Source organism: Euwallacea fornicatus, chromosome 15 (assembly GCF_040115645.1).
Source record: "Euwallacea fornicatus isolate EFF26 chromosome 15, ASM4011564v1, whole genome shotgun sequence".
Lineage (NCBI taxonomy): Eukaryota > Metazoa > Arthropoda > Insecta > Coleoptera > Curculionidae > Euwallacea > Euwallacea fornicatus.
Window position 1 is genome coordinate 657,029 of NC_089555.1, and position 24,441 is coordinate 681,469.

Genomic DNA, 24,441 nt, shown 5'->3' on the forward strand with positions numbered 1-24,441 from the left:
AGAGGTGCATTAGCCAGAGAAAATTATTCCATAGTCTCAAATATTTTATTTAGTGATAAATATCGATACATAAATTTTACTAATTTAAGTATTTGCTTTCTGCATTTGAATTTCAGGATATATCTAGGCAGCATTAATTATGTATCGAATTCTAAGACACGTGGAAATTGATATCAACATTAGTACATATTGTACGCCTGGCGTGCTATCGCGGCAGGTAAAAGACAGAGGCAAAAAAGCGTGGAGCGCTCGACCGAGTGATTTATTGCTTCCTTTTCTGTATGTCCAATATTCTGATATCTTTGTTTATGCTGATGTTTGCATGTGGGAAAGAAAAGTGGAATCTTCAAGTCATAGGATCTTAGCTACCATGCCCGTTTTACAAGTCTCTTCGTTGAGATCTCGATTGTCTTAAGGAATAGCAATCAATCGAATACCGAGACCGCAACGTTATTTTGTATTAGCACGTTCCCTTCACTGTCAATTAATTAGTTGAATTTAAGGGAACTTAATAACGTCCACAATGACTTCGTAGAAAATCAAAGATTGAAAGAAAATTGCATGGAGATTACAAAACAATATATAAATAATACAAAAAAGGACAGTGGCAGTGGGAAAAATATCATAGACTCCGCAGAGTAGACTGAATTATTGCATAGAAGTTTGAAAGTATTTATTGTTGACTTAAGGGGCTCGATAAAGAGCTGCACTGCTTGAAACTTTACACCTAAATATTGTAAAAATGAAATAAAAATTGTCAATACAGTGCCGTACCGAACCCCGAATCAAAAAAGACATTCGATATCTCATAAATTCAAACCGAGATCCCCACGCTTAATGAGCCCGATTTTTGGTTGCCGTGAACGTCAAGTGCGGCGCTTCATAATTAATGATTTGAACCAAAAGAAAATATTCTTACGTGACCATACCCCCTAATAAATTCCCTAATAGGATTTATTAGATTTGAACAGGCTCTACCACCAGATTGTCCCAAACTTATCTCTGGCCATAATACGACAAGCGACATGCACGCCATTCGCGTGAGTGTCACTTTACATAGAAAATTCTTGGAAAAAATCAGTTATAATCATGCAAATCAGCCGAAAAAAATCTAATTAAAAATGCCGTATGTGGCATGTATCCCATCTCATCTTCACTGTCAGTGGGTAAAGAATGTTTAAATACGAACGGTAGCCCTGCTATGGAATTATGAAGTGACAAGAGGCATTTAAAGACATCAGGCCCCCTGCCGCTACGCTTATTATCTCTTGAGACCCAGTTTAGTAACAGACACAAAGGTAGCTTCACGTACCTAAATGGTTGTACGTACCTATACGAATCGGCCATCGTGGCGATGGGCTGTGGTATCGAGGAATACATAGAATTAAATCCCGAATTGATGGATAATCTGCTGGTGGGTGCTGGAGGGCTGACTGTACCCACTTGGTCCACAGCTCTGCGTTGATTTCGCAGCTTTTCCTCGCGCCTCCATTTCGCCCTTCGGTTGCTGAACCACACCTGAAGCACAAATCACAACATGTTTCCCCAAAGGATAATCCAAATTAACCCCCCTTCCTCACCTCCTCCCCCTCTCAAAAAAATTAATATTTGAAAACTCTATTTGCGCAGGCCGCAGTCGTTATGATATGAAAGATCAGCATTAAGAGGGAGGCAAACAAACTCCGACTTGAAGTAGTTAAACACCATATTGAATGCCCGACAAATTGATGCGTTTATGTTTACTTTTGTTGCCGGCAGGGTTGGGGCGCAATCCCTTTATTATATCAGGGGGCTTAATGATAAGTTAGGGCTTCGATATTGCCCTCTTACGCAAACGAGTGGCCATAAAGAAAATTTTGATGTTGAGAGACAGAGAGGGTGCGCATTAGATGTGGGCTAACTGTATTGGGTATCTCTGGTCATCTGTTCGTTTTCTCGGACGCTACCTCCTCCTGCCGAAGGACGGCGGAAGCCCCAAAGTTTGAGGATTTTAGGAATTTCCTAATTATACGGATTCTGCTGTGTTTATACATTTTAAGATGTTCCGCTAAACCACCTTGTGGTTTTCCGTGTTGACGCCCCTCGATTTTGAAAATTTTTTTGAAAATTTCCTAAAAATCTCCCAAGGGGGAATTGCAGCGAATATATTGATATATGTCTGTGCCAACTGCAGCGAATTCCCCTGGATCTCTTTTCATGTTTGCAAATTTTCTAGGGCTAGGCGGTAATAACCCAAAGGGTACATTATAGGGGCTTTCAGCAAATGAAAAGCCGTGTATGCAGTTTTGAGAAAAGCGGCGCTAACCTTTCGCCTTTCATTCGATGTTACTTATCTAAATTGCAAGGTTTGCTATGAAAGAGTTTTCGGCCAGATATAGAGGGACTCCTTCAATGCCTTCGGCTTTTATGGGAATTTTCAGGAGGTAGAGATTTTAGTATATTAAAGACTAATGCTGAAAAGATACAAGACGCTGATTACCTTGATGAAATATCCGAAATGCAGAGGCTGTATGTACAGGCAAATGTTAAATTACTCGATCTCTAATTCCTTAATGTAGGCAGCACCATATACACGTGCCCGGAAAAAGTTCATTGTGTGCCACGGACACTTTACTAGTCTCAAGAATTGCGCTGTATTTTTCCTTAAAAATCGTCGTAAAATCGCGTCAACCAGTAATTTTTTACATCCCTAACTGGATATTCCCAATCTTAACATGGAAATTGCACTCCTAGTCACGTGGAATCTCATCAGAATTCCCCAGGCATGGAACTTAAAAATATTCACACACAACAACCACACAAATCGTTTAGCTTTTGCCCCTAATCAATGTTATTTATTATGCGCCCTTTTGCCTCATATAAATCGCACTCATTTATATATGGGGATGTAAAGCGATGACACCCTCAATACTGCGGGGATGATTTGATGGATATGCGGATGTCGCAGATACTCACTTACAGGGCGTCCCAGAGTCGCTCCTCGGCATTGGAATGATGTTATGTGGACCTTGATCGGTGTCCAATATGAAGGATTCGGTTTTTCGGGCAGCTAGACAAAGTAGTCTAAATTTTTTCGATTTCATTGCTCTTCTCAGCTTAAGCCCTGCAATTTCTTGAAAACTGGCAGAGACATCTATTGGGCATCGGCTTAACTTGAGGCAGTGCATATACAAGGTGTCTGGTAGACAAAGTTGTGGAAATTCAACTAATTTCATTTAGTTTCGCAGCGTAAACCTTGCAATGAGCCAAAATCTTGGAGACCTCCATTTTAAAGACCGAATTTGGGACACCCCGTACATATGGAGAGGGGTAGAGAAAGAATTTTTCCGGCTCGAATATGAAAATGGTTCGCAATTTTCCTACTTATTTGCAAAAAAATTGTTACCTGGATACGTGCCTCAGGCAATCCAATTTTCTCGGCCAGCCTTTCCCTCGCGAAGACGTCCGGATAATGGGTGCGCTCAAATTCTGGAACATGGAGATGGGGATGTGTATTTTATTTGACGGAGCAATTTGCAAGATCCAACGTAATGGGAACTGGGAGAAACCCCCTAATATCAGGCGAAAACAATACCTTTTTCTAGACTGTCGATTTGCTCGTTGGTAAATGAAGTTCGGTTTCTTTGAAGTTTCCTTTTCAGCCTTAATCTAAGCTGGGAATCTTCGTCGCCGGAGGAGTTGTGCTCAGAGTTCCCGTCTGATGTGTTCTCATGGATGGCGTCTGGAACAAATCCCGTTTTCAGTTTGCTGATTGCGTTAATACCCATTTTACAATATAAAACCCACAGCGAAATGTTTCCCTGAAATTACCGAACAAAATGGAAAGAGCTTTCAATAGTTCAAACAGTTTCAAATTAACGTCGCAAAATACTTTCGGTCTCATTCATATATAATTCCGAAGCGCAAACAAAGGGCTTTACAATTTGTTCTGCTGGTAATAACATTTTGAACTGCGCCCGCTCTGAAACCAAATTAAGTCGATAGAGGCTCATTAATGTATTAAATAAATTACAGGAGCTTTTTTGGACCAATAGATTCATGTTACTGCAGCTCGCATTGTCACAGAACGAACGACTTTTCAATAAAACCCGGTACAAAGTAATATAAGCTAAAAATTTCAAGAACCTGAAATTATGCAAAGTCCTGAATAGAGATTTAGCCGGCAGAAAATAAAAACAACGAGCGGCTGCGTTCCCCACGGCTGTTGGGGTAGAGCTGGGGGTAGGGGGAAAACGGGGGTGAGGCGACGGGAGAAAACCGGGGGGACCGGGGAAAAGGATCAGAAGATGAAATAAAACAAGGAGAATGAAATAGCGAGGGTGGATACAAAATAGGGTGGAGTTTACAGAAGCGGAAGTAAATAGGGACGCGCAGAAACAGGGTGGGAAATATATAGAGATGCCAACTTCTCTGGTTCTGACTGCTTGCTCGTTCGCCTCCATATGACGCACATGTTACTGCCTTGTTTTCCACCAATTCTGCGATATTTCGAATAAAAACGTCGTATATTGCCCTGGAAATGCGGTAGCGATTCTGTTTTCTGATGGAAATGATTGCCCGGAGAATGTTTCCATGAAATTGGAATTTGGAAAGTAAAATTTTGTTTTGTTCCATATTTCCAGCACTCTGTTACGAGAGATCTATTGGGTTTGGGATTGTTCTGGGAACGCAAATGGAGTTGAACGCTGATTGCTTTCTGCAGAATGAGCTCCAACTAACCTAGACCAATATGACGTAGAACTGGGAAGTGCAGTGGTGTACCCGAGGGCCCGCTTGCCACTTGACTCGTCACCGCGTGCGATATGGGACTCCCAACAAAGGCAGTGATGTTTCAAACGCCAGTTTTAAGAGTCAGGTAATAATAAACAATTACGAAAAAAAAATCAGGATCTTAAAGGAATGGGTTAAAAAAGAGAAAATCAGATCACCCAAAATTATGAAAACTCGTAGCGACAATGAAGAACGAAGTACGCCACTGATATTCATAGATATTGAAACCTCATAATTTTAAATTTGGTATTTTATTAACGTAAAACTCGACAATCCGACTCCTTGATTTTTGCTGTTCATTTCCAGTCCTGGGTACGGCCCTGACACTGATTTGATGTAAAATTTTATGAACTTTTACTGTCTACAAAAGACAGTGGTGTATTTAGGTTCTGAGAGGCTTCACACATATGTATTACAAAATGCGAGAAAACGCTGCCTCCTGAAGTTAACTCGTTTGGAAATTCCAAACGAGTTAACTTCAAGAGTCTCCAATTCTTAGCTTTTTCTTCAACCCTCCTGCCCTGATATTTATAATATCGCCTAAAACTTTACAAATTCTATGGAAAACTCCTTAGATTTTCATAGCTTATGAGAGACAGTGGCGATGGTTGTTGGAACTTCTACGAGGTCGCCAAAATACGGTACATAAACAGCAGACGTTTTCCGGACTTCTTGCCGCAGTTTCAAGTCGTCCCGGGTGCGGCCCTGATATTTTCTTATCGTCATAAAATCGCCAGGAAGATCTTCATGCCTACACCCTTTTATGGCCCATATAAGGCCATGGTGTATCTCGAGTATTCATAATTTTTTTGGTGACAAATCACGTTCACCCACCAAAAATCAATGGTTCCTCCTTTGAAAAATAACTTCTTTGATATCGTAACACGTGACTCTTTACGAAATATTGCAAATTTCTTTCCTTATATTCCATATAAGTATCTGCAATCTTTCGGGATCGTTAATTGAATAGGGGTACTGGGTGAGGTGAAATAAAATAAAAATAAAACAATTAAAAAATACAATAAATAATATGATGAAACCTAATCATAGCCAAATTCACCATATGTATTTTATCCGATTTTCAATTATGTTATATGTTTGTTTTTGTTTGGGTTAGAATAGTTTCGTCGGATTAGCTAAAGTTTTTGATGGGTTTCGCTATGGTTGGGTTAGATTAGGTTTTATTACATTATTTATTATACTGTTCGACTCTTTTATTTGCTTTATTTTGCCTCACCTAGTGCTCCTGCTTACTCCACGGTCCCGAAATCTCGCAAATACTTAAACGAAAAATAAGTAAGCAAATCCGCAATTTTTTGTAAAGAGTCACTTGTCGCGATATTAAAGAAACCATTTTTCAGAAGGAGAAACCATTTTTCGTGGGTTAAAGTGATATGGGCCCATTTTTTAAAAATAGAATAAGACTTCCTGGCGAATGTCAGCGTTTCGTGCGGCTGCAGTCTTACCCACCCAGTATACAATAAAAACCAGATTTTCCGCGCTTCAACCCCAATTCGCAAAACAAATCTCAATGGATTATTTAGTCAGCGTTCTCCATTAGGAAACGAAATCATAAATCCTAGATGTGCTGACATCTAAACAAATAGGCCACATTCGCGTGATTTATCATCAGCCTTACCTCGTTTCTGGATATCATCCCTGGTAATTTGCGTGGCTAGAGTGGGAGCTGGATGCAATCCAAGATGGGGAGCAGTGGGGGTCCCCGGGTACCAGGCCCAGCCGGGCGCCTGGCCGTTAAACATCCGCAGTTTATCGTAAACGGACTCGTTTTGGGCCGAAGCCTGCTGCTCTTTCTGACTGGCCAAGTTCCGAAGCACTCGATTTATCGAGGAGACCTGAAAAGAAGAAAATGATTTCGGTATCAACAATGTAGAAAAACAAAATTGGCTTGTGGGAATGTTCGATGCCAGACAAAAGAGAAGCCAGATGCAATTCACGCAAAACATAACTGGCTTATCCCTATCCCTATGAAAGGGCGTTATTATGCCCTCATTCTTCGGGTTAAATCAAGTGGAAGTAAAACACCTCGTCACTGTACGTCAGCGACACGCATTCGCCTACGAAATATTCCCTAAGCTTTTTTTAACGCATGGGAGGCTTAAATTAGCATATTATTTATATGACAGGAAATTATCGATATTAAATATTTTTCCGATTCGGACACACATGAAGCAGACACGTGAAGGATTCAAAACTTCCCGGTAAATTTTACTCTTCGTCGAAAATAATAAAACTGTAAAGGAACCTGAGTTTTCGTCAAATTCGCAACTGAAAAAGCCCCATACTTCAGCGTCTCAAGGGCCTTGACATTATTTTTAAAATCCTGATTGTGTCGAGACACCACACACACCCCGGGTGTAGGAATCTTGAACGCGACCCCGTCGGAACATGTGCGGTTTTAATCGGCAAAAATTCGAGGCAAATTTGAATGACCGTAATTTTAACACGGGGTGTCAGACTTTATCTCATACATTTATATAGTGCAGAAAGAAGATTATTTTGGTGTTAAAATCAATTTATGTGTTAAAAATGAAAGCACCGAATTGTTCGACGTTTCGAAAGCAAATTAAGCAAAACGCTCTATCTGCACTCGCTATTTTAAAGGTCTTTATTTTATTACTGAGAGTAGAGGCGCGTTCGGTTTATTACACAGTCCCTGGGAGAATGTTCTCGTCGCTTTTCAGCAGAAATACGAATCCAATAATTACACCAGGTGTAACGCATTTTCCTTCCCGACTCTCCAGAGTATAAATCGTGAATACAGAATATCAAAAAAAATGTTGTATAGAATGTAGCGAATGTAGAAAATTGTTTTTTACACGAGAAAAAATACGAATCCAATAAGATCGAGATATGACTTATTTACTTCGGGCGTAAACACCCCGAACTCAACTCTAGCGAAAAGTGTCAAAGGTCAAAACTAGGGGTTTCCATGCAACTTGGTTCTGTTCGACAACTTTGAATTTTGCTGCGTTTGCGCACAAGCGGATGGGCATCAATGTGAATGAAATAGAATTACAATATAGAAATTGGGAAGCCAATCTGGTTTGCGGCCAACGGATAACAGTACAATTAATGCCTTAAATTTGCAACGCGTTGAGAACATAAGAGGCGCATAACCCCAGCCCTATCGGAGCAGGTGCAACTTACACCAGTACTATAAAATAGGGATTTTCAAGTATAAATCAGTTCCGGGTGTAAGTCCATACAAATTGTAAACGATGCAAATCATAGTTTATTTTGGTGGAAAATCATTTTATCTGGCAAAATTTAAGGCACTGAATTGACCTACATTCAGAGGCAATTTTTTTTCGGGCAGTCTCGGTTCAGTATGTTACACGAGGAAAAATACAAAAGTATCAATAGTTGACACATTTATGCCTATTTGCTTCGGGTGAACAAAATTCTGAACTCGGCTAGAGCGAAAATTTACTGTCAAGTGTCAGCAATAGAGGTTTTCCAGCAACTAGTTTCAATTTTAATTTCAAGAAGTCTGCTTGAAACTTTCATGCCTAATTACATATTATGCACTTGTAGACAATATAGAAAGTAGCTCAACAGGCAATAATTGCTTTTAGAAGCTAAACTCTTGCAAAATTTCTTAGTAATTAAAGTCTTGACATTATTTTAAAACTCTTGATTTGATACGAGTGCAATCAGCGCCTTGAATGAGACGCGTTGAGGAAACACTCACACCGAGTGTGTGAATCCTGAACGGCGCTTCGTCAAAAGATGAGCAATTTGGGAGTTTTCAATTAGCTTAGTTCCCGGCTTAATTCCATGTGCAGTTTTTCAGCGCGATGATGCCGTAAAGTTCGTCTGAATGAGCCCAAATGTTTTTTTTTTTAATACGAGAACCGATATTGCCTCAATGTGATGTTGTGTGACTTGCAGAAGGCTTTTGATTGTGGGTCTCGTTACAATTTGTGTGAAGATAATTGTAAGGTCTAGCACTTGCATCTGGAACACGGGCTGCAGTGCACTGCAATTAATGGTAACTCTTCAGCCGTCAGAGATATTTGACGTGGAGTTCCGCAAGGTTCGTTGCTCGGACCCCTCCTGTTTGTTCCGGGTATCGACACTGTATTGTTGCGGACGTTACGGCTTTCAGAGCATCTGAGAAGGAGTTGAAGGACCTGCCCCTTTCGGGTGCTAAATGTACGATCCGGGACATCTATTTGGTGTCTGTCAAACAGTTTTAATGAAGAAAAGCCGAGATCTTTGGCCAGCGCAAAAGCGATTCCTCAGCTAGTATCGATTATTTGGCTCATTTGGATGGCAGATTTAACACCATGTAAATCATATACGTTGTTCTTGAAGGTGATCATGAAACATTCAATACACCGTGCGGCTCTAAATTGTAACCTCCTTAACTTTTTAGCAAATCTTTTTTTTTAACTCAACATCGGCATTAAATAGGAAAAAATGCTATATTTTGACGTTTGTTTATTTTTTTAAAGGTTGCTTACGTCATCGGTAGGGCAAAATGGCCGATTTAAAAACAACTCAGCCATGGGTCGAGTGACCTCTCGAATTAAAAGTATTTAAAAATTACATTTAAAGGTGTATCGCAACTCAAAATCTGTGGATTAGTTTTTGAGGACGGCATGTATAAATTTGGCCAAAATTGCAATAAAAACTCAGTTAAATAGTACCTAAACAATGAAAAAAATTGTTTGTTTTCGATTTTGTGTTCACAAAGAGTTTTGGGTTAAAAAAAAGAATGAAAAGATAAATAAAAATAACCAAAGACTGTTTGTGAGCACAAAATCGGAAACAAACCAATTTCCTTTCAACAAACAAGTTTTTCCATTGTTTACACACTATTTAACTGAGTTTGTATTTAATTTTTTACCAAATTTGTACCTGTTTTTCCCCGAAAGTAACCGATAGATTTTGAATCGTAATACGCCATTGAACGTAGTTTTAAAAGACCTTTAATTTGAGGTGTCACTTGTCCCGCGTTTCAATTAAAAAAAAAACCGGCCATTCTCCATTACCGATGGTTCGAAAAAAATTGAAAAAAAGAGGAAAAAAAATTTAAAAAACGTAAAAAAATAGAATTTTTTGTCATATTCAATGCTGTTTTTGAATTAAAAAAAAAAATGAACATTTGTTAAAAAAATTAACAGGGCGGCGCAGTCCAGAGCCACACGGTATTATTCACCGAGCTGCACATCTGATGCATTCGGGAACACTCTCTTATTCACAACCGACAAAATATGACAACTTTCGGGCCTCAAGGTCGGTGCCTCCTTTCCGTCACCGTTCGGTATTAATTTTTCAGGTTGCGCATGGCAGCATGCGCGACTCACAAATGACAGCGTGGTGAATCTTCATTTCGCGCAAGGTCGTTTTGAGGACGTGCATCTAAATTTAAGTTTTCCTTAGTTTCACTCGTCACCTTTGCGTCCTCGGCGTCTGCACAAAGCTGCACAGCTCAGGTCTTGTGGAGAGGTGACTCCTCTAAATCATCAATATTCATGTTTTGCCCTGAATTTCAAATATTTAAACTTCCCTGGTATATCCCTATATTGACGCAAAGCCAACTCCAGTTGATGCAAGAGCGACTCGCAAATCTATTCGATTTATCAGTTTTCCCGATCTCCGGCTGTCCGGAGCAGAGAGGGCTCGACAAGCCGATGACATGTGTGGCTATAACAATACCGCATGCTCTACATACATTTACATTAATTTAATTACCATTGTCGATTGTTCAACGAATCAGCCGGAGGGGAAAGGGGGGAGAGGGGGGGAATCGGGGGGGGTGGGTATTATTAAAAACTGACTTGTGCAGAATTCACTCTCGAATAATGGCTCAAATAATGGCCACAACTCAAAGGTCAAACCTCCATATTCAAAACTAATTTAATTCTGCTTACCTCCAGAGACATCTGTCTCTAAATACACATTTAGAGCGCCCCGCAGCGACGTACGTTCTCCCGGAATCGAAAGGTAAACACACCTCTATAATTTCGTAGATCTTAAACGAGATCTCTTCAGTCTAATAACGAGTGTTTATGTAACATGTCGTATGTCAACGCTAAAGCAAACTCTATTAGTGACAATATCTTACCTGTGTTTGCTCTTATGCCTCGGGCGCAGGTAGCGGAGAAAAGGGGCCAGAGTGATACTCCAGCACGACAAGAGTCTATTTTCACAACGTATTACTACAAATGTCCCTGTCGACACATTAAAGAGATTTATGCGAGTCCTCGAGCAGTTTGATAAAGGCACTTTTCAAGCAAAAATTGCATTCACTGCCTCAAAGGAACCGATGAAAGGAGGGCTACTATTGGAGATCGAAAAAATTGCTGTTTCCAAAGATTTTTGTTGGCCGGAATGTTTTTGGTAAGGGACCTGAAGAAAGGATGATTAATTGGATTTATTTCGGAGCAAAATGGACTTGTCAAAAGAATACTAAATATACAGGAGCCATTGTGGAATTATAATAAATACAAATCTGTGAAATGTGTTATCAATGGGGCACAGCCCCATTGACAATACTGAGACATGCAGGGGTTCACCAAGTGAAGTAAACTGGCCAGCGAAAAATCCTATTCAAGTCAATTTTAAGCATCATTTTCGATAATAAAAAAACTATTGATTGCCCTCATACTAATGTGTAAAGGGTCTTCTATTTTTTTCTAGATTCTTCTAGATTCTAAATGCTGCAAAGAACTTCAAATACTAGTGCTGGACCGGGTAACTCTGATTTTCGTTATTAAAAACTTGTAGGAATGTGTCAGAAACATAAATTAATATTTTTCAGGACCAAATTACTAACTTTAGCTTCCACCTGATTTCCATGTAGTCTGGCCGATACCCAGGCTCTATTTGAGCGTTTCAATGTCATTAGCTTGCAGGTAAAGTTACCATCACGTTAATAATTTGGACCTTAATGATACGAACTCAAAGTTATTATTATCCTTTACGTCCCATGGGTGATTCCATGCAATCGCATTCTTGAGTTTTCCATATATACTTTTATTCCCACCGAGACGTTCCTCAAGCAATCATTTTTCACTTTAAACCACAGTGTGTTGTCTTACGAACACCCATTTAACCAGTTTACACGCACTCTGGTCAGTGGCACGGCTAAAGGTAAAAAAAAAGCATAACAAGCTATTTAGGTTCAAGTTAATTGCTTCGTGTTCTTTCCCGTTTGAAGTCCAGGAAATTTCTCAAAAAAATGTGGCATTTTTAGGAAGTCTTGAGAAACTGTTAAAAAAACCAACAGAAACCCTTAGAAGTACTGAACATCAAAGAAAAAATCCAAAAATAAAATTTTTTTCTTAATGTCTTCTCAAAAATTTATCAAATTCAGACGGGATCATTCGAAGTATACGAAGTTCTATCCAAGAAATCCGGAAAATTGCTGGAAATTTCTCAAAGGTCCTCGAAACTACTAAGCGTTCCTTCGAAGTTTGAAGAAATCAAAACTAACTTCTCCGTTTAAGTATGGGGTGTTTAGCGGTCAAGCAGAAGTATAAAGTATATATGTATGAAGCAAAAAAAAAATCGAACTGAGTATAACTAGCTACAAAATAGAGCAGATAGTTAAGAAATTAAGCAAAAAATTTGATTTCGATTTGGAAGAATTTTTAAGTAATTTTAGATTAATGAGGTCTATATGTCGACTTCCAAGAAACCCGGGAAAATGTCCAAATCTGCTGGAAATCCCGTAAAGACCCTCAATTATTCGCCCTTCCGGATAAACTCCTAAAGCTTTAGGTAGATAAGTCTTAATAGGAATGTATTAATTAAGACTTTTAATAGACATTTAAGACTTTTAATAGAAATAGTGAACATTAGTTTCGAATTGCCCTCTATGCCGATTTTATTCGGGTAGGTCAACTCATGCCACGGAGGACTAAATCAAATCAAAGTGATTGTAGGATAGTTAGTTGTGTGTCACTTTCATGAAATCCTGGAAAATTTCTGGCACTCCTGGGAATCCCTGAGCCCTTCAGTAATATTCAATTTCTCTTAAAAATGTGGAAAACTCTGCTTCCACTTCTTTGACAAATCCCATGTTCATGTTACGTATATAAAACCTGCATGTTTTATGCGAAAAACTGATCGATCATTGGGGTTCTTCTCAATCACCATGTTCTTGTCGATCTTTTCTTCCACTTCTCTCCGAAAGTGGCGTATATCCAATCAGCCTCCACGCCCTCAATTCTCAAAATTACGGTTTCCCACTTTTCTCCTTCAAAATCCAGACAACTAAATTACGAAGCTGGAAATTAAAGTTTTCCACGGTACTTTCAAAGAATTAGATTTTGATGGGAAACCACAGTTTTCGATACAATTAATTTCCCGCATGGTCCTTTGCGGGTACGTGTTACGCAAGTACGTGCGACAAAGTGCGTATCGTATTGTTTAAAGTTATGCAAAGAGAATAAACGATCGACGAATTTGATGCTTTTCTACATGATACAAGGGACGAAGTAGAAAAACATTTTCCTACCCCCCGTATGAAGGGTAAAGGGCGTTCGGGGTTCGTGAAACTTTTTGAATGAGATCAGTTAAGCGTGTGTCACAATTCGGGTGCGGTCATATGTGAAATAGCCGGGCAGAGCCCATCAGAGGGGGTATAGTTCGATAATAATGCGAATTTCAAAACGAACCCGAAAGAAATTCCTCCTCCTAAGCCGCGGTCGAATTATTGTGTATTAAATTGTCCAATTTATAAAGCCACTATGATTTGCTTTAGGTAAAGGAGAGCTATTTTCTTTCCGGCCACAAGGGACAAAAGCCCGTAATGGTAATGATACGTTGGGATTTTAATGATTTTGAATATTTAATGTTAAGGCAAATCGGTTTAAATTCAGCAAGGGGAGTTTTGCTACTGAAACAGATATAGAAAGACTTTCAAGTGCTTAACACAGGAGCCCATGTAACCGGACACTGATGTTTAATGCAAACAACAATCAACCCTTTAGGGTGCAGGATGACTGAAGTGCATCGTATAGCTTCGCCTGGAGGATTAGGAAAGCGACGCAAAATTTCGGGCCAAAGTTCGAAAACCTACATATCCGGCAAGAAACACTTTGGAACTAATCCGACCCTTAACCTTCACGTAAATAATCGAATCGAGGATAAAAGATAGTGGAAACAGTGGAGAGTGGGCCCATGATAGGTCGAACAATTCGAGTTCAGTCGGATGTGAACAGGAAATGCCAATGTAAGGAGGAGAATGCCTGTAAATAGGGCCGTTTCGACGCTGCTAGATGACCAGCTCTTCTCATCGGATGCCCGAGAAAAAAAATCGGAAAAGTTATTTTATATTTGCTTTGTCCGGAGATGGAGTTTTCGATAGATATTGCCATGTTTCCGTTCGCCTTTTGTTCCCATTTTCTTAGCCCTTTATAGAGAAACTTATTGTTGCAACTAATATAACGAACCCTCCCATGAGACTGCGCCAGGTGAGGGCATCCTCGATGGGTTTTGCGGTTAAATATTATCTGGAGATTTAGATGGGACCCATTTTGCGAATAAAGACACCACTTATGGTATTAAAGTGGTGTGGTTTGGTCTATTATGAAGGGAATTAGGTGTACCGGATGTTGAGGGGGTTCAACTGAATATCGAGTCAGGCTCATGACGATGGGTCAATAATGAAGTCATTTTGGGCGAACTTTTTTCATTGGGATTCTCTTGTATGTCGAGAATGGCATCCGAATAATCTTCAGTATATCACGAGGACCATGCTCTAAACGAGTCAAAATTATGTGGATTATGGCATGAAGGAAGGAAGTAGCGTTACGGGAAATTTTCTTAAGTATTTTTTCTTCGGTATTCCAGACATTGATGAGTCTTTGAAGATCTGGCATTCGAGAGTAGCACTAACCCTCGTATTCGTATTCTCTATAAGCCCACAAGCCGAGCTTGGCCCTAAGCCTAGCTACACTTCTACACGCTAAACTGTCAGTTTAAGCCACACTTAAACTAAAGCAGGGCTTATGGAACTAAAGCTGGGGGATCTATGAGGAATATGGGCATGAATATCTTAAAAATATATATTCGAATAGAGGGTCAAAAGCAAATAAACCCAGTTTTTTCAAATTAATTTTTTTTTTATAGAGGTGCTGCATCGCCGGACCGACCATAGGAAAACCCATGTAAATTTCAATACCATGTAATACTATGCTCCCTCGTCGATTAAGGGCAAAATTGTATTAGACTTTTTTCAAGCTCCTTTTATGAGGGACTTACATGTAAAATGTGAAAAATGTTCTTCACACCATTTGCGAGATATTCTGGAAGAAACTTTTCTAAAATCTGCGAAGTTATAATGCCGCCATGATATATTCCTCAATTAAACCACCAGCAACCGTCACCTCATTATCCACAGCGGCATTATATAAATGAGTTTTGTCAAAACGATTCTATCTTTATTCAAATTTCTTTAAAGAGCGTCCTGCATAGTAGCAGAGGAAGTAAACATGATTGAATGGTACTACATTGGAAGCATTTGGGATTAATTGAACATTTACTAATTTAGAAATAGAATTAGGAATGTTTATGGCTTACTAACACTATTAAATAACACTATTTTGCTCCTCATGGTTTAATTGAAGAAAAAACAGGGGCGGCGTTTTAAGTTTGCGGATTTTAGAAATTTTTTCAAAATATCTCAAAAACGATGCGAAGAACATTTTTCATATTATACGTGCGAATCCCTCATAAAATGACCTTCAAAAAAGTTTCATACGATGTTGTCCTTAAACGAAAGAGGAAGATAATGTTAAATGGACTTAAAATTTGCATGAATTTTTTTATGGTCGGTCTGGCGATGCATCACCCTGTATCTAGAAGTTGTTTCTTGTAGAATTTTTTTTATCCGAAAAAAAACATGTTCCTCGAGAACGAAATTGTGCATTTTCGCTATTAGCAACATCCTATTCGGAATGTTTTTTTGAGCCATCAATGTCGCGAACTTAATAGGTTGGACGAAGACAGGTTTATTGGAATTATAGTGGACAAGAGAGAGATAGACGTTTAGAGATAGCGTGTTAAGCTTACAAATTGTCCGAATTTTTTGAAACTTTTCAAACTTTTAAAAGATGAACTGTCTAGCGTGGAAAGTGTTACTAATTCAAAAATGTAGATTCGAGTAAGACTTGAAGGAAATATTAGTTATTCATCTAACAAGTGCGAAAAGTAATACTTTTCCGAACCAGCTGTTATGCGGTCGAGTGCGATTTCGCAACGAAAATTCATTTCTCTGACAACGGCAACAAGGGACGATGTGACTGTAATCATACTCTGTCACGTTGCCGGTGTCTATGTGGCAGTAATCATCAATTTCACGGAATATCTAGTTTATGCATTATGCGATTTGTTCTCTCTATTTCAAAATATAATGCCAAAAAGTGGGCTGACCAAATCCGGTGAAGATTTCGCCGTTAAAACGCAGTCTAAACCCTCCCAAAATTCATATTCAATAATTAATTTTACCGTTCACCCCTACATGGACCGATGATAGGAAAATTTCACGCATGCGTGCGTCCGCTCATCGATACGACGTGCGATACGCAATGCGTTCCGATACACTCGTCATGGCGGATTTTCCCTTGTCCAAGGGTTGGAACTCAGGAGGAAATTGTACGAAAAACGATCTTTAACTCATATTTATTATTCGACTAACATAGTTACAGCTCTATGCGAAAAAGTTACGTAGAATTAAATTTAGTACAAACAACTTTTGATTTTAGTACAATTATTTGATCATAGACGGTAACCTTGTCCGAAAAAAATCATCCCTATTCCCTGTCAGCGGAGCTTCGCGGATTAAACTGGCAACGAGGGATGTTCAGGACAAATGAATAATAAAATGGCGGCCGATAAAGGGCCGCCATTGGACCGTTGGGCCGCCGTTTGTTTTTATCACAATAGGGCGGGATGCATCAAGTTATTATCAAGTAAATTGGGCGCCAGGTGACGGCCAACGTGAACGCATTGTATTCTGCGGTATTATTTAGGGTTTTTGATTAAAGGGATGGGCCCTACAGTTTCTGCTCGGATTCACGCATGAATATCACGTTGAATACGTAACTAGTCTTCCTATTATGTTCGGCATATGGAAAAAAAGCGACGGGGTTGGTGGCGATGAGCCTGCATTGTTAATCCACATCGGAGGGGGAGAAGAAATTGCATAAAAAGAGAGGAGAATCAAATTGAACTATTGAAAATGTTCTTACATGCCTCCATGATTCTTTGTGTCATCGATGGACTCTTGGGAATCTTTGGATACCAGGGAAACAGGACTGGGCGCCTTGAGAGAAAAGATCTAGAGGGAAATCACGTCTCCATGACAATAATTATAAGAAAAAATTAATGTCGCATTGTTGCCCGTTCATTCGCTCACATTCGGCTTCGTGATTATGGCCGTATCTCGTACGTATTTTGACGGATTTTCCAAACTTCAAGTACGCCTTTGTGGTGTCTCGACCACTAGAGCTTTTTTATATGTGAAAATAGTGTGTTTCTCATGACGCAAGGGACCTATTTGGACCCATAAAAAACTGAAAAAAATTCCCAAAAATCATAAGTTTTCGGGGGTAATTTTGTTTTTCAGTTTTCGCTTAAAAAAAAAAACAAAAACATTTCAGGGAATTTCGCTATGGAAGCAATCTATCGAACTAAAACTTTAAAGACGATATGTGGCCCCCTTAGATGGAGCGTCCTAGGTTTCATGATCATGACCTCAAAAGTGGCTACAAAACGGCACTCTAAAGTGGATTATAAACACTAAAGCGAATGCATAACATGCACAAACACTGAATATCCGAAAAATCTTTCGTCGCTTGACGTAAATTAGAAAACATATAATGTGCGAAGCTTTTCAGTTCCGTTCATCCACGTAAAATTTTACAATTTCCCTTAATCCCCGCTTATTTTTATGATCCCCAACATTCCGTCGTTCTCGCCCTTTTCCTGCTTCAGCGGTTGCCATGACTACAGTCTGCTCCCCAAAGATTTTTGCGACGTTCCGATTTACCCGAGCAAAGCCTCCTTTCGTCCTTTGTTTTGTAAATATTTGCTATTTGGGCCCCCTCCTTAATATTTCTAGCTTTAGGTACTTACGCTAGGAATGTTGTCGTTGTTACAGACGCCTTCGCTGAGCAGCCTGTCCCGGATTTCCCACGCGAATATCGAAGGGCACTCCCTCTTGAAATCGGCGATTTTCTGCACCACCGGCTGAGTGGCCACCCTCGGCTTGGAACCCCCAATGGCCCTGGGTTTGATCGATCCCGTCTCGTAGTACCTGCAATCGAACCTCCAGGAGTTGTCAATTGGATTTTAAACCTGGGGAGCAATAGTTACCTTCCGAGTATCTTGGAGACGCACCCATTAGAGACTTGAAGGATGCGGGAGATGTCGCAGGGCCGCGCTCCGGAATGGGCCAATTCTACGATCTTCTGCCTGGTGGAGTCAGGCAAGGGCCTACCGTTGACGTAAACGCCTCCCAATTGGTTGATTCCACTGTGACCAGCTGCTGAACACCCGAAAATTGCATTCTGGCTCATAGAGTGGTGCATGAGATCTTCTTCTGAAAACAACAGAGGTGCACAATACATTCGTTTCATGGCAGTAAGTCAAGGTAAAAGCTGATAAATCTGCTGATTACAACTGACCAGTGGGGTCAACGGGTCGTGGATTGCATCGTAATTCAAATTTGATTTAAAAAAATGTTTAAAAAAATCTTCTGGTTTCTGCCACTTCGTCAAAAAAAAATGGTTCATTCTTGCGTGAAAATGCGAAAGTGAGAACAATGGCTCGAGACGATTTTTGACTGTTCTTCCATAGTTGAAGAAATTGGCGTTAATAAAAAAAATTGTCTTAAAATGGATAAAAACCTATCAGGCCCGGATTTAGGAAACATATTGATGGTGACTCCTGGCAAACGAAAGAGCGTGCAGTGAAACCGAGACCGTCATGTTGAAGTGCCTTTAGTTTTCACTTACGTCTTTCATCGCGGGTCGAGGAAAAATTTAAAAATTAAATCGAAAATTTCGTTTTTTTTCCTGGACATTACGAAAAAAGCAATAACTTTGCAGATCCAGATGCATCCGGAAACTGCGCTCTGGAATACGCAACTTTTCTTCCATCTAATCAACTCTGTGTTTACGAGGTCCCCATGCTGGACATCTTTATTTTGGATGTATGGTTTAAGGCGTTTTAGATTAAAAAAAAAAAGTTGAGCTATAGTATCTCTAACGTGGCAAAAATTGTATTCTGAAACTCGGTTCGTCAGGAAACAAATTGGGTTAACAACAGGACGTTAAGCATGAGCATATGGCGCGTACTAACAGTAGTTAACAACTTCGCTACATCCGTTGTACGAGGGCCCACTGAATATCCCTAATGCAAGCAGGCAACTTCCATTTTCCCTAATGCATTAAGGATTATAACGCACCTAAATGTTAGCTTTTATCAAATCCGGGAAATCCTCTTTATAAAGTGACGCGACTGCATGCATTTTCGAAAATAGATTCTCTCCCGCTTCTCTTCTCACATCATCATCATCACGCTGTTATTATTAGTTGTCGGTTTGAAAGGACTGCTGATTTGTCAAGTCCTTGTCCTTTTGAGTGGTTAACCCGCTTAATCGCACCCCCCAATTATTGTATAGGGCTGCGGTCTTTAATCAAGCAGCAGCAGTTAACTGAAGTTTTTCCCATTCACCCCTTCCTGTAACGATCCAGTTAATACACAGGGCACGGCATCTCGATCGAATGCTGCTGCGGTTCTCGATCAAGGACCGATCCCGCTGCTAAAAAGCAGGAAAATTACTCGACTAATTGACTTTTCTAAAGGAGTTCGGTGGTCAGGGCCCTTTTTTCCATTCGGTCATTATTTTCTATAAACGCTTGATTAGGGCCGAATAAAAGGGCAGAAATTTACAACTCAATTTATCTCCCTACAAACCGAACTGGCGAAAATGGCGTTTCTTTGTTGACTCGGTAACCGGAGGTTGGCGCAGCCCGCGTCTCAAATTGCATTAACCTTAACATTACATGGAGAATTGAGGACGTAGCCAGACGTGAACGCTTGCAAAGGCCTCTTTAAGCGGAAGATGGCGACAGCTTGTTCCCGATTGTTTTATACGCGGCTTTGAAACCCGAAATTTATACTTCTAATGCTCGCAGCATTTTAACCTCAAATTACCACTTATAAACAAAAAAAAAACAGCTTCTCTGGTTCCTCCATAGAAAACGTAACTCTCCTTCATAATTAGGGGAAAGGAAACAGCACTTTTGCTCTCTAGGGAGGAAAGAACTTTTACTCGTCAGAGAAGGAAATTAGGACGGCAACACTATTGCTCTCTAGGAAGGAAAGATCTTTCACTTTCTAAGGAGGTCCCTCTTGCCCCGCAAGAGCCAAAGTATTTTTCTCCCTAGGGAATAAAAATTCTCTCCTTCTCAAAGAAAAAAAGTGCTGTTTTTGTCCAAACGTAGGAGGAAAGTTCTATTTTCTAGCTACTCCGACTGCGTATTTCTAACCTACGCCTAACGGTGAAACATTGCGAAATATCACCCCTCGCTGGGCACCTCGACGTTCATTCCGTCATTCACCTCACCAAGAACTGGACAACTTCGCTGATGAAAGGCGTGAAGAAATTTTCATCGCAGTTTATCGTAGTTCATCTGTCCAGTTTCTCGCAAACGCAGAGGTAGCAAAACTTGTCAGATTTAGATGGTGATAGTAGCTCGCCAAATACCTTGACATGGTGGCTATTATTAATTATGGTTAAATCTGGTCGCTCAAGCAGTATCACAAATTTTGATTCTCTACCCTCAATGTACATTGGGTCCTACCATCGGACCGAACACATGGGTACTACTGATTAAACACAACTAAGACTCTGCCGTGTGGAGGGAGTGGGGGGTTGAGGGAACCAATCAAAGAACAAGTTTTAAGCACCACGTCACTTGAAAACATAATATTTTGTTCCTCATTTTAAGGCGAGCTACCCCACTTTATTTTTACCCTAACAGATTCAAAACAAATATTTATACGGAATACCCACTACATCATGCAATTTTCGAGTTTAAACCTAGACATTTCTGCACTCATCTTTCTGAGTTTTCAAGTGATACAAGCATTAATAAAGGCACATTTTCAATGCTTAACTGCTTTTTAGTGAGACTTCTTGATATAATTCTGTCTGTCCTGGAAACGCGAGTTTTAGAATCTTTGTCCGGTTGTGCCCCTGAAGAGGTACCTCTTCCTTGAAGACATATGAGGAAAGTTAAAGCGTTTCCTTCAGGTAGTTTCGAAGAAACCCAGTATGCTGTTTTTACACCCGACAGCATGTCTAAAAAAGTCGACTTTCTTAACCGACAACGAACCATTGTATCATTGTTTTTGAAAGCTGCAATTGCCCCCTGTGCCTCCAAACCTCCAAAGGGTAATCAGGAAAGAGGAAATCTGACATTTAACTATCCACGTAATTAGAAAATGGGACTGCAACGTGTCTGATTAAGAAAATATAGTTTACTCGTCCGATATTTGACCGGGCAATTTAATTTTACATGTTAGAACTGTCAGCAGTCGCTGTCATCTGGGGTCGCATATGTCACTCATTCTGTCATTATTGAGGCTGACCGTCAAACATGAAAATGTCCAGTCAAGCTCAATCTGACATTCTCTTCTGGATCAAATATTTGCGCGGTATTTTATACCGGGTGTCCAAGCCAACCCTGGACATAGGGGATTAACGTGAAAAATCGGTTTTCATTTTTTTGCGTCTGCACGGATGATGCAATTAAATTTTTTTTACATGGAGGCCGTAGTGCTCAAGACCGATCATAATTCCGCAATTTTTTAATCTTCTAGAGCCGCTGCAGCTCAAAATGCATCCAAATTTCAAAAATTTGAGCGTCCCGCATTAGCCGTTCAAGGTCAAGATTGGTCAGAGTCAAGGTCGGAGTTAGGCAAATACAAAATCGCCAACAACAAATGCGTCAAAACTCCATGTCGAATGAACTTTCTCTTTTTTCATTTAACCTTTTATTCGAATACAACAAAGAAAAAGTGGAGGCAAATAAATTAAACAACATTTAATGTTCACCCAAACAAGTATGTGAACAACAACAAAAGACTTTAACATTATTTTTTAACATATTTACGACAATTGTTCAAAGAAATCACTGACCAATTGTGGCTTCGGATGGTTACGCCGGACATTCATTTTTTTCATTTCGAGGTATTTTGAGCCAAATGGCTTTAATTAAATGTTTGAAGAAAAATGTGAAACCATGGCTGGTACTGAGTACCATGGCGTTGATATTAAAGTTTTTTAAATTGGATTCTCCGTGCGGGCTCAAGAAGATAAATTTCGCATGTTAAGTTCTTATGTCTAGGGTGCGCCTGAAGACCTGGTATGTCACATTTTCAAGTCTATTCAGGCAACTAATTCTTTTCCGACTGGCAGTGGTATTTCGTCAATTGCGGACAAATGCGAAAAGCGGCAACACTGCGCTCTTTTGTTGTCTTCGAAGCACGTGTGTGTATTCAGGATGTTTTTACACATTTTTAAAATCTCTTATTTTAGGTTTTCAATGCACGTTGTTGACCTGCAATCTGGCTATTCCTCAGGTTAATTCCAAAAAACAAGGAAACCATCTTTAATTTGATATTCATGGAAAGGATTTACTTTTAAATTTCCTATAAATTTTGGAATAAAATTACCTAGTTTAGATTAGATTTATGTTAAATTAAAATGAGTAGTTAAGCAGTATACTCCTCGTGCGGCACACTCTTCCTGTGGTCTGATAACATAAATTGAGACGACTAATTACGTGCTACTCCAACGATTACTGACCTTTGTGAGGCATTTTCCAAAGACTCTCAGCACAGGATGATTCCCGTAGGGAAAGCGTTTTTGCGGCTGAAATAACTGGTGAAAACCCGCCCGGAGTCGGGACGGGTCCGGACGTGGCTCCCAGGTTGGACTTTTAGAGAAACCTGAAACGAAATGGTTTATTAAAAATTAATTAATTTATCCAATAAGAAGATGAAGTATATACATCTCTAATCCGCTTTCAGCACCTTTCCCAGCCGCGTTTCCAACGGATTTGGGTTATAAGAAACTGGTCGTTTTAAGGAGCTTAGACACTAACGGAGCTGGGATTTATGTTTACGTCTTATTTGGCGGTATAAATCTGATTTCCTACATACGATTTACATTATTTATTTATTGTTATCAAACCGCGGGGACGTTAGAAGACACTCAGCTATAAACGGCAACGTCGTGAATAGCTACAGCACACAGACTTAGGCAGCCAGAAATACACGCTCTATGCTTTGTGCAGGTGACGTTGCTTTCCTTCCCACGAAGCGTTTCCTAGCAAATTTCTGAACCATAAAGCTTCTGGTTTATGATTAAACCCACCAAAGCGTGGTAGTGACAGGTCGCGGTTGCAATCACCTGATCATTTCACTTCTTAATCATCATCATCATCATCAACAATTTAATTAAACATAAACAATACCGTTTTGAAAGCTTGGGCGTAACTGAGAGCGTCGTTAGTGCGGCTCTTAGCCCATCAATTACAATCAATGCAAGTATTTGATATCTTGATAGTACCGAGTCAATTGTTTCTAATTCAGATGTCCGTTGGCAATCAAACATAATCAGCGGGCGGCTAAAAAGAGAAGAAAACCCGGGGCGAAAATTTGTCTTCATTACCTTTACGGTGGTTACTGGCCGCCCGTCGTGAACAATGGAGATTGCCCAGTCATGGTACCTTGCTACTCATGTTCATATATCACCAAGAACATTCCCTGTTTTATTTCGTTTTTGTGTGGTGAATAAGCGGCGTGGTAGCTGTGGACCTCTGATTGACGCCAACGAAGGTTTTATGAATGATTTATGATTTTGAGTGGTTTGATTTCTCGTATGAACTAATATAATAATATGCCATAGTGGCCATTGTCCATGCAGGGATGATACGCTACTGTTGGTTGCGTTTTTCGCTATAAAATTTCAGTCCAAAAGTTGGTGAAGCCTCGTCGAGAAACTTCGTTAGATTTTTTGCTAAAACGAGCAACAGACTGTGAATTGGTGCCTGGTTCACCACTTTTTATGGCGTATTTGAACACCACCGCTGGGGAAAATTGAGGATGTACAGGAACGTATTTTGTCCTTAGATTTTTTCAAAATCTGACTCCAAATTTAACTTGGTTCATAGCTGAAGCAGTGAACTATGCGTGTGGGTCTAGTGCGCCACTGGTTACAGCTTAATTTTAGGCATCGCTTTGGTACCATGTTAAGAATGCCGCAGGATAAAAAGTACGTCAGGAAATTGGGATTATTTCGTCTAGGAATATTTCTCAATGTTGTATTTCCTGTTTTCCTAGCATACTACTCAGTATCTGAGTTTGACACACCCCTATTGATAGCCTACCTAGAGTGCCAATTAGGGAGATGACTGCGAATGCAAGGTGTTCTGAAATGGTGGTTAAATCTTTGAACAAGGTATACTAGTAGCCATTTCAAAGGGGGATCTTCGTATGAAATTTTCCAATATCGGTCCGTCCTGTGCCAATGCTCGAATCTCAAAAGGGCGGTAAATAACGACTTCTTTTTCTTTTCTTAAAAACTGTTAAACTAAGAAATTTGAATTTCGGCAT

General features: G+C 39.9%; 1 protein-coding gene across 5 annotated transcripts in view; it reads right to left on the reverse strand.

Annotated features, from left to right (window-relative positions):
- The window catches only part of toy (twin of eyeless), a 32,775-nt gene that overhangs the window by 2,102 nt on the left and 6,232 nt on the right, over positions 1-24,441 (reverse strand). Inside the window, exons 2-8 of one of the 5 annotated variants that reach the window (XM_066290489.1) lie at positions 22,631-22,773; positions 18,127-18,349; positions 17,887-18,079; positions 6,410-6,626; positions 3,575-3,721; positions 3,386-3,468; positions 1,331-1,518 (exon numbers count right to left, since the gene is read on the reverse strand). In XM_066290489.1, coding sequence (XP_066146586.1) covers positions 1,331-1,518; positions 3,386-3,468; positions 3,575-3,721; positions 6,410-6,626; positions 17,887-18,079; positions 18,127-18,349; positions 22,631-22,643 — 1,064 coding nt within the window. In that variant the 5' untranslated portion in view covers positions 22,644-22,773. Of the gene's footprint in view, positions 1-1,330; positions 1,519-3,385; positions 3,469-3,574; positions 3,722-6,409; positions 6,627-17,886; positions 18,080-18,126; positions 18,353-22,630; positions 22,774-24,441 lie in introns of all 5 variants that reach the window. The other 4 variants (XM_066290493.1, XM_066290490.1, XM_066290492.1 and 1 more) reach the window with 4 other exon arrangements.